This window comes from Polypterus senegalus, chromosome 17 (assembly GCF_016835505.1).
Source record: "Polypterus senegalus isolate Bchr_013 chromosome 17, ASM1683550v1, whole genome shotgun sequence".
Taxonomy (NCBI): Eukaryota; Metazoa; Chordata; class Cladistia; order Polypteriformes; family Polypteridae; genus Polypterus; species Polypterus senegalus.
Window position 1 is genome coordinate 50712669 of NC_053170.1, and position 11498 is coordinate 50724166.

The 11498-nt window shown below is 35.1% G+C and overlaps 1 protein-coding gene across 3 annotated transcripts in view; it reads left to right on the plus strand.

Annotated features, from left to right (window-relative positions):
- ldlrap1b (low density lipoprotein receptor adaptor protein 1b) overlaps positions 1-10840 on the plus strand; it is a 66285-nt gene extending 55445 nt beyond the window's left edge. For 2 of the 3 annotated variants that reach the window (XM_039740667.1, XM_039740669.1), the window contains exons 7-9: positions 1589-1722; positions 3488-3522; positions 8393-10840. In XM_039740667.1, the coding sequence (XP_039596601.1) occupies positions 1589-1722; positions 3488-3522; positions 8393-8534 (311 nt within the window). In that variant the 3' untranslated portion in view covers positions 8535-10840. Of the gene's footprint in view, positions 1-1588; positions 1723-3487; positions 3523-7301; positions 7334-8392 lie in introns of all 3 variants that reach the window. The other variant, XM_039740668.1, reaches the window with a different exon arrangement.
- The last annotated feature ends 658 nt before the right edge of the window (positions 10841-11498 follow it).

An 11498-nucleotide genomic window follows, 5' to 3' on the forward strand; every position in this document is an offset into this window, starting at 1 on the left:
GGGGTGCCTGAATTCCTTTTTCAATCCTTTTATGTGGAGACTCTTGTGGAAAACTAATCTGTTTACAGGTTTAACATTTTCATACCAAATATTTTCGTTTCCTTGTCTTTAATGTTCTTAAATTTGAAATTCTTCAATTCTGACCAGAAGCTTATTTTCAAATGCAGGAAACAAGGTTTGTAGTAAAAGTGTGTTAAAGTCCTCTGCTTCAATAACCACAAAAGCACTGATAGCCTACTATCTTAGGGGTTTGGTTTTTCTAGTGAAAACGGATGGTGCAAGTAACAGAAGAATTCAATTTTGATAGTCGGATATTGAAATTGAAGAGTCAAACATCTCCTTCAGGTTGTTTGTTACCTGTAAGAGATTCCTCCTTGCAATCTTTCTAGATTATCTTGTGTGAATTTACTACTCGTGTGTTTTGAATTCTTATTGACTTTGATTACAAGTTAACCCTGCAGTTCTTCAGGTGATTTGTCACTCTTATTTTTAAAAGCAGGTTTTTTTTTTTTTCCCCCATTGACAGTCTGTGATTTCCAAATTCAAACTACAACATAATCCCCTCATTTTGTGGAAACTTTGTCCCTAGACTAATTGTTTATCTTCTGCAGTGTTATCTGTGCACTCCTTTCCAAAAACATACCTTTTGCCAAAAAATGTTGCTCTCCTGCCTGTTGGTCTTACTGAAATTTCAAAAGAACCAAGAAGATTACCAATTTAATGCCAGTCAAGTGTCAGTGTCATGTAACCAAATAACATTGTAATAGGTGGTTTAATAAACTGAATATTTATAGAGCGTACTAGTTGATTACTTATTTAGATGTGGCTACATTTACCACTCGCATTTCAAAATCCTATACCTTTTAACTTTATCTTGTTTTTTTTAAATCTATGTAATAAAATGCTAATGTCTGTGTGTCCAGTCCCTTCAACCAGTCTGATTGGTGGGTTAGGATTTGAACTGATTGTTCAGTTTCATTGTAATTGCTCAGTCAAATATTATCTATACAGGATGCCCCAGGCAAGAGAGGTTGACACACACTAGGATACCCGGGAAAGGTATAGGACGAAAACGGGAGTCTCCATCAAACACAGGAATATTCAAAAGGAATATGAATGTTTTCACAGATGGTAATGCATACCCATCTTCCACTAGTGATAATCAAACTGGACAGATGGGAAGCAACACACCTCAAAATGAAGAGCAGGCTTTGTAACCGCAATCAAAAGTGCAGGCCATGAGGATACTGAAAAAAGGCATAGGATGAATGCAGAGGAAACCTTTAATGCTAGAGTCATCAGATATTTTTAAATGTATTAAATTGCATGTCTTCCAAAAGGTAACATAGCTAGTTTAATAAAGCATTTCATTTCTGAAAACATTTAACGCAAACATTCATGGAGCCTCTTTAGTAAGAAAGTGTATGCACCATGGAAATTGGTGGTTTTCTTGAATTGGCATGTTTCAGTAATTGCTTTGTTTTATCTAGCTAGAAATGTGTGAGCTCTTAACTTTTTTATAACACACCTACTAGACTGTTAATGTGACCCCCCCAAAAGTGGTTTAACCTTTATTTGTTTTGAACAGAAGTGGCCACAGGAAACCTGCTAGATTTGGAGGATGGAATGATACCAACTTTAAATGCAGATATTGGTGCCTGTCATTCAGATGAGAGCTTCACTCTGCACCACAACTCTTGTGTTAATAACAACATTGTATGGGTATGTAAGAGTTTAGTCAATGACTGGAAATTAAATAAATGTTTGAGTATTTTTGTACATTTCAGCTGATTATAGTGCTTACAAACCGAGATTTGAGTATTTTGCTGTCAGATTATTTGTAAAGTTTTAAAGCAAAATGCAAAAATCCATTTATTAAATTGATTGAATTGTTTCTTTAGTATGCTGCTAACACAGTGTTAAAGTTGCATTTTTCCTAAAGTTTTACTTTTTATGTAAGAATATACATCGGGTGTTTATGAGAATCTTGGTTGCATTTTTGTTTGTTTTCAAGGCAGGGATATTGGAAGCATTCTACCTGAATGTAACCAGGATAATATTGGCTGCTTATGAACATTTTTCAGAATTTTGAAATAAACTAAGTAATGGGTTTTTTAGACTGCTGTCATTCAGTGACACAGTGTGCTTATAAATTATGTCAAAAGGGTTAATTGATTAGATTAAGCTTATTAAAAGATTTTTATTCAAGTAGAAAATATTTCAGCTTTTCAATTAAGACTAGAATCCCTGAAATGCTCGTGTACTGAAGTCTATAGCTGCAGGTGGACTGGGCACATACACTGTTCTGATCTAAACTCTAGCGTGGAGAGTCACTCATGTACTGTACAGTCTCTCTCTATAGCTGCAGGTGAAGGCTGCTGTCGCACTTTTCGTGGCATTACACATGTACTTTGTCAGCATGCCCGTGTCAATCAAACACAGGAAGCTCTAAAGGCTACTTGTGACTTTGCGCTGTTTGAAGATAAATAAATGTAGGTAAATAACAAATAAGATTCACTGGTAGGATAACGCCCAACCCCTTGCTGCATCCAAACAGTGGCATATTTCTCCTTTATGCCTGGTGCAGCTGTGTTGTGCAAGTTGACGTGTCTTGTGGGGAGGCTTCTATTCTCTTTCTGATGTAGAATCCTCATCTGAGGGAATAAAACTGAATTAAAAAAAAAAAAAATCCAACCATAAATTTACACTGGCCATTACAGACTCAAATCAAATGTATGCTTTTATTCTATAATAGTAACAAGAGCAGCAGCTCACTACTCAAAAGGGTGTTGCTCTGAATTGAACCGGCGACCTCTTGATTACAAGTCATTGTATTGGACTTAAGTCTTCACACATTATACACTTAATATCTACTTTTTGTCAATTACTAAAATATGAAAAGTTTTTTTTTTTTTTATTATAAGTTGTGTTCAACAATTTCTGCCTCGTATTTCATCCTACATTTACACAGATCGCTGTAGACATGGAACACACAATGTGTGTATTCCAAATGCCATTTTTTTACCCTATTCAACACCAGGCACCTCATATGCAGATAAGGAGCCTTGACTTGAGCTGGGAGAGCTTTTTACCCAAGGTGAGCTCTGTCGAGGCAGGGATGGGAGAGCAGGCTGCTTGTGCTGATACACATTTACAGAATGAGACGCTGATGGAGAGGTGCGAAGGGATTTAAGGTCAGCCAGGATTACAAGTTTTTTGTAGGCTTCAGGGATTCTAGTGTTTAATCTGAACCTGTCAATTTGTAATTAATCTATATATTGTTGCATTTCACATCCCCTTTAATGTACAGCAGACATCCAAATCGGCCAGTCAAGTATTTAAGGAAACGATTCCCTTTGTCTAAATATGGATGATAGCATTTTAATGAAAGCTTGGAAGGAGTTAATTTGTTTGAGGACTTCATCTTAAAGCGAATAATTCAATGGTTAGACTGCTTAAGAAAAATAAGATGTGTCTCTCTTTTCAGGAAATTGATGATGGTCTAGATGAAGCCTTCTCAAGGTAAATAATCCAAGTATCAGTGATTCAGAGTCTTCCAACCTTTATACCATTTAGTTAAGGCTACACTATAAATACAGTATCTATCACTACTACTTATGGGTTTTTTATTCTTCGCAGTCAATTTTAAGATAACCGGCTATTCTTAGATTACCTCTTGTTTTGCTTAACTCCAACCAAAAAAAAACGCTGTAACATTAAACAGGTCTGATATGAGGTTGGGACATCTGTTAGGCGATTTTATATATAAATAAAAACAATAGCAAAAGAGAATGTATAGATACTTAAGAGTTAAATATACCTATATTTTTCAGTCCAAGTATCAGCTGATATTTAAAATCCTTTACCAAATTTACAGCTTAACTCAAATATAGATCCCATGTCCGCATACTTTATTGCTTACCTGCTTGTTCCTTACCTTGAGTATATACTTCCAATTGATCCTAGTCTGTCTTACAAATGAAAGCAATCCTCCGTAGGAAAGTCCAATAACATGCAAATATATCCTTATTTACTTTGAACTTCAAGTTTTCAGCTCTGTTGATCTTTCTTTGTCCACTCCAAACCAACAGAATTATATGTACTTTCTATTCTTAGGCAATTTTTTTTTTTTCCCTCCTACCTCTGGAAGTACAGGTACAGCTATAGAATCCTCCAAGGGATTTTCTTTGAAGTGGACTGACCGTTTATCTATTTCACATTCTATTCTTTAAACAGTGTTTATAGAGGAAAGCAAATGGCAACACACACACATAAATGTAGCTCTGTTACACAGTAAAAAGTGTATGAGTTCTTCAGAATAACTTGACCCCTCACCTCAAAAATAAATATAAATAAATAATTTTAAACTGATTATCTCGGTCCTTTTAACAGCCAAGTGAAATGGAGGCAGCTATATAGAGAAGGGGGTTAAAGGGTTTTTTATAATAGAAAAAACAAAATCAAACCATACTATTTTCTTTGGATGCTAGTTAAGGCCATAGAGGCGGTGGAAAGATGGTTGATGGATCCTGAGTGATTTGCAGTGTACATGTGCACACATACATGGAGACAAGCTCGGTTTCCCTGCAGTTGTGTACATGCAAATGATTCAGACCCTAGTACTGAATAATTAAGAAATTAACGGTAACAAGGGTATATACATCTGCATTCTATTAATCTGTACTAGTTTAAGTCGCTTCTCGTTCAGAGCAGGGGGATACACTTGTGTCTCTTCCTTATCCAAAGACCAAAAAGCATCCTTACTCGGGTAAGCCAGGTAGAAGTCCTTTCTTTTGTTTCTTCATTTTCAAGTGCATTTATTTGCACTTTACATATTTATACATGTAGCAGTGTGCTGGTGAATTGAGCAGCTCCAGTTAAACAATTTTACATGCTATTTAGTAACAGTACATAGTGAAGGACATTCCTTGCTGACCAAAATGAATCCTTTAGCTCATTTTGGTGAAAAAAAATCTGATCACTGACTCGGTTATTCAAGTAGCAATAGGTTTTGTTGCAGTCTTGCCACCAGTAAACCATCCCTGCTACACACACACACACAAATTTAGAATGGAGGCAAAGTTTTAAAAAACAAACCCATTTGCAAGACAAATATGATAACATGTTGCTTTTTTCTGTGATGTGTCTGTGTAGGGATTTGCAGTTCAGGGATGATTGCTTTCATATAATTCAGTTAGAGGCTATGTAAATGCAGACCTGAGAAACCAGGTCCTGTTGTAGAAGGAAAAGCCCTTCTAGAGGCAACCTTCAGCACAGCTGCTGCCAACCATGATAATGCTGTGTGTAACAGTGGCTCTCCCTGTGGATTTTCTTCTTCTACCTATTTAATTTTCATAATCTGTCTTGGCCTTCTTCCTTTTTCTAAAACATGGTTGAGAAACAAACATTGACAAATCTGAAATATAGCCTACTGATTGTCTAGAATTAGTGGTCATGAAGTAGCATTACAATTGTGTTAAGAACCAGTATAAATATAAATATTAATGGTTTCTTGTGAAGTGATCATGTTTACAATTAACTCTAAGGATATTGTAATCAGTTTTGATTTTAGAAAATTTCTTTTTTGTGAAGAATTAAAGAACAGCAGGTGATAGTATTCATGTTACTGAAGATGTTACTGTTTTTGTTGCATCTAAATTTTTGAGTCTTAATGCTGGTTTATACTTCACGCTCAGAATGGGTATGTGCACGCATCATGGCCGCCACATGTACCTAGCATTCAAATCCTCAGGAATTAACGTGACACATGTGTGAGTTGCAGTACCAGCAAAAAATCGGGGCGCAGTGTTCAAGTTGGAATGTGACGTCAGTCTCTGTTTACTATCAACATGTGACAGCAAGCCGCTTCACGGGTCCTACAGGATCAGTGTCTGTGCTTCGATATTTAATGAATGGTTCAATGTGGTGAAGCAATACCTCAAATTTTAATGCTCACATACAGATGTATTTGTGGTGCTTTTCTTAATCTGTTTCTCACATAGGCAATACAAGCATCGCATATTCCCCAAAATGACACATTACATTTTAAAGGTCTCGCATACCATCTTCAGTGCTTTTACAACAGCATCAGACTTTACGAAAGTGTATTTGAGCCATGGAGAAAAAAAAATAGGAACACGGTAAAGAAAATAAGGTCTATTCTGTGATTAAAGTGAAAATTTCAGTTTTAATCTTGTAATTTCCTCTTTTTTAATAAAATAAACTATGAGATTAAAGTAGGCCGTTTATAAAAGTCATTTTAAAACCGAGCCCATTGTTAAATGCTACATGACTTAAAATCCTTAGATTTATACTCTATCACTTTCATGGTATGTTAAAGCATGTATGTTACATATTACAGTTAAATCATTAACTTTCATTAAATAATGAATGCTGTTAATTACCCATGGTGGCGGAGTGATAGCACTGCTACCATGTCCCTGGAGTTTACATGTTTTCCTGGTGGGTTTCCACAGTGTGCTCCAGTTTCCTTCCAAGGACATGCAGGTTTGGGGATTTGATGATGCTAAAATGACACTGTTGTATGTGAACGCTTGCGATGAGCTGATGCCCTTGTCCAGGGATTGTTTTTGCCTCGTGCCTTAAATCATTGAACATCCATCTTTTTCAGAGATATTGTGGCAAGAGGTCCTGAATTTAATGGATGTTTTAGGCAATTTACAACACAGAAAAGCTAAACGTTGTTTTCTCACTGGATAGTTTGCACTGACACCCAATGGACTCCTCCAGATTTATATAAATTATGCATGTTAGTGTAAATAGTACACTGCTTGGGTAATAGTAGCATCCGCAGGAGCACATGTTGCATGAATTAAAAACCAGGCTTTATTCTTTAAACCTGCATCTGGCCCAATGCAAAGCCCTGGTCAAACTGTTGATTCAGTGTTCACATTAGGTCTTAATCAGTTTATATAGTTTTCCATGGAGTCCTGTTTGTATTAAAAATATGACCTGCGCTCGTATCATTGCCATTCTGATTTCTTATTAAAGGAGAAAGAGGCTCCTGTCCACCATGGCTCTGAATTGGTTTGTGTGGGTGTGAAAATGAATGAATTTTGGTGAAAAAATTGCTGTTTCTCTGCAACTTATTTTTTGTCATGAAGTAATTATTTAAACTTATTCAAAGTTGTAGTGTATTTGTAAAGTGTCAAACTCTGGCTTTTTTTAAAACACATCCTTTACCCCATGTATACTTTTCCCCACCCATTAAAATAAGGACTTCAGTAAAGAAACTTTAGTATTGACCTTTTTCTTTTCTGTTCTCTACATACCTTTTATAGCCGCAGTCTGGATAGCTTTGAATCGGCTACAGGTAAAACCGTGCAGTTTGACTAGTGCCTTTCTTCCACAGTTCACTCTACCCCTGTCTTTTCATGTTCATCCCCATTCTCACTGTTATGAAAGAATGTTAGTCACTTCTAGTCCATTGAGAGCATTTGCCAGATGTACTCATCATCCCTCACTTTGAAGCTTATAGTCCTTGAATGTTTGCCAATTAACAAGTAGTTTTAGAGCTAGAAATATGCCCCAAGGTTTAGGTTTCAGAAGAATAAATATGCCTTAGTCTTTCTAATCTAGTTCAAAACTGTTTGTGTGCTGAACAACGTGGGACAAAGCAATTTGCTGCAGTATACATTCAGTAATGTAAAGCTGTCATTGGCTTTGACTTTAACTCAAGTCTGTGTAAAGACAGCTTTGCATTTGATTATATTTCTTGATGTTTCTCATCTTAAATCAAAAACTGCTTGGTAGTTGATGTACTGAAGTTTGAGTGCTGGAGGAATATTTTGCTAATGTATGGGATGTAGTTGTAATCTGTTATACATTTGCAGTATTGAATATGTAATTTGATTTAAAAAAAACTTATTTTTTTAAATTGTATTTTTAAGCTTTATTTTATACTTCCAGCTAGACATTGATCTTTAGACTTTGGAAATTGGTAGATTAAGCTTGTTTAACATTATGTTTAACATTTTGGAGATTTTGAAAGCAGCTGATCAGATATTTTGTATTATGTCAAGATTAACCACAGATAGGGGCAAAGTAGTAAGGTTTGTTTGCCCGGTTATTTTAATGTAATTGTGTATACGATAGTTGCAAATGTCAAACTGAAAATGGTATGTGTATCTTAGGAGTATTTTATCATTATTAGTGTGTGATTATAGTGATATATCATAGTATGTAGTCCTCGGTCATATACCAATGTTTAGTCAAGACACAAAGTGAACCAGATTTATTCGTTTTTTGGGATCTGTATTGTTGCATATACTATTTCTTACTACTTTAGAGGGTTGGTAATTAATTTCTACATTAAGTAATCAAGCTACTTTGTGTGTCTGAATATTAATAGTTATTTTTTTCTTAAATGCAGACTCGCTGAGTCTAGATCTAACCCCCAGGTCTTGGACATTGGAGTGAACCCACAGGATTTTCAGACAGAGTGCCTTTCTCCCACAGACTGGGATAAAGCAGATATCAGCACGAGTGACCGAGACGACATCTTTAGCTTCTAAGAATTACTTCTAAAAAGTGGAGATCCAGCGCCGCTCAAGGTTGTCTGTCTTGGAGAGACTGCTGCTATAGCCACGAAGAAGCTTGAGCTGAATTAAAGCGTGGACATGGGATGCCATATATATTTATATTGTCCTGTCAGCTTCCAGACGCTTCAGACCAAAGCAATAAAACCTTTATACCACTATTTGTTTTTTTTTTTCTTCTGACACAGGAGTTATTTTGTCATTTGGAAGATTTTTATCTCGGCTCTTTGAACTTTTGCCTTTTTGGCATCACATTGTTTAATGTGTGTGTATATATATATTCACCTGAGACTTTTTATAGCTTCGCCATCTTGATATTTATAAACACTTTTGTATTGCTTTAAAAGCATCACAGCACATTGTTTTCAGTAGTGATTAGTAGTACACTATTTATTCAGCAATAGATGTTTTACAAGATTACTTGACCTGCTGATGTGCTTTTTGTCTCTCACACCAAATGATCAATGGATGCTTTTTAATTAAAGATGATTGGTAAGTTTAATTGTTACTGGAAGCAAAATAATGAAAAGGTGCACTTTAATATACAGTTCTAAAAAGAATCAGTGTAATAAACTAAGATTGTGTTTTTTAGTGCTTGATATGTTGCAGTTTAACTTGTTTTCCTTGAAGTGTGTGAAGACTCGGGAACCAACAGGATTTGTCTGGAAATTTTGTTTTAGATTGGACTGATGAAGTTTAAATCTGACATCTCAATTGAGTTTTCACTTGCAGAAAGAGGTAAATGGACAACTTGCTTTAAGTAATCTGCAAATATCAAAGGCAAACTGCTTTTAATTTGCCAAAGGTATAACTGTCAAAGACCCAGAGTCTTATATATAGCTCATACAAATCTCCTTGGATTCTAAAGGAACACTTTTTTTTTTTTTTCTCTCGCTGTCAATAGTTCCTTATATAGCCCTGTTTGAAATATTTTTATACCTTCTCACCTTTTTTAAAATCACTGTATTGTTAGAATTTTTGGCTGTCCTCCCCCAACACAATATTTTAATAACATCCAGTGCTAGTTACCTATGTACCGAATCAATCACCAAATAAAATGTATGTTAAAAGGTATCCTTTCCTTTCTTACTCCCTATTGCCTTGTGTACTGTGGGAATTGAAAAGTTAGTTTTGTTTTCAAACTAGAGTATGTCATCTCCTACTACAAAAAACAATGTGCACACTCCAAAATCCTTTATTGTCCATATCCAGCTATCTATCAAGTAGTTTATGAGCTAACTTGGCAGTGTCTGAAATGTACAGCATTATATTCTATTCCTATTTTCCATTTCCTACTCCAGCGCTTCACTGTTAATGCTTTTACATTAGATTAAGTGTGTGGGTGACACTTGAACTTACTGTAATTGTTGAATGATCAAGCAAACTAGAACTGCATAAACTCATGCTTTTTGCCTACATCTAGCATATAATGGATGTGTGGCATAACATTATAGAAAATAATTTTGCTGTTAATCTAGATTGTTAAATGAAAAATACTCTATGCTGTTCTGCTTCTTTCATTATTTTACCTGTGCTTATTTATCTTCTGTGTTTTTGATTTATGGAGACATCATAGTCTTAGTCTTTAAACAAGAGGTTCTTTTCACTAATGCTTTAACTCTTCCCAACCCTAAGCTATTTTTCAAACGGTCACCTTCACGTAATTTGAACCTTTTTCTTTAAGTGACATGTCGGCTCGGTCAGTGTATCCCTACACTCAATTCAGTGCTATTAAATTAGAGAAACTATTCATTGATCTAGCCACCTGCATTCTGTTTACCAACTTCCAGTGGCGTTGAGCCATTTATGATAAATCTTTTCTGTTGAAACTAATATCAGAAAACTTACATTTCGGAATTCAAGATTAGTGTTTTCCTAAAATAACCCTTGGGGGATCCCTTTTGGGAGCTTTATAATGTGGTTCAGATATAACCTTAAATGGTCAGCCAAAGGGCAACTGCTTTAAAAAGTGTTGTACTAATTAAGCTTGAAATAATAAAAAAAAAAAAAAGTAGTGCAGTTGCTCATATTCCATTTCAACTGCAGTGTTAATTTAATCTTTGGATCAAACTTTCATTGGGGACATAGTATGCATAAGAATGTGGGACTTTATGGTGTTGAGTTTAAATAACGGCATGACTGGTGTAGGCATTACAAGTTAAGAGTTCAAGTGTTTAATTTGTATTACTGAATTGTTTGTTTGTTTTTTTTCCATATTTAATCCCTCAGGTTGCATGTGTTATTTAAAATAAAAGCTTTGATCATTTACCAGAAACTTTAAAGGTGGTGTTGCAAAATTTCTTTCTTGATTTGCATGTTAGAAATATCAAAAGCAGAAAACTGTTTTTTATTATAATGCAGATTCTGGGAGCTGTAATTGCTGAACTTCTTAGAAGGTATATGCATTGGCTAACCTCGTGTTCACAGTAATTGCTTTTGTGCACTATCTGCCTCTGAATCGCTAATGTAGAAAAGAATTTAATTGTTAATGCAAATATATTTACTTTAAGCCTCATTTGGCACATTTTACACTAATGTTTGCATTGTTTTGTAGTATTTGAGTTCCAGTTTAGCTTCATTTTTGTAATTTCCAAACATTTCATTATCTTTATCTGTGGAATATACTTCTAGAGTTCATTTACGATAAAGACTCATTCTTTATCTACTAACATGGCTGTCATTTACAACAGTTGGTGCAGTCAGTTATTTAATGCAACATGGCAGACTGAAGAAATCTAATAGGATGGCTTTATCATGTACTGTAGGTTCATTTACTTTTGCACCAATCCGCATATAGATAAGTTATATATTCTATTGACATCCCTTATGTCATTAAGAATTATGTAAAGACCCAAATTAGTTAAACATATTAAGTCTTAAGTAAATATCTTGTTCATAAAAATAACACTTCTCTTGCTAGAGAACTATAAAGTTAAATGT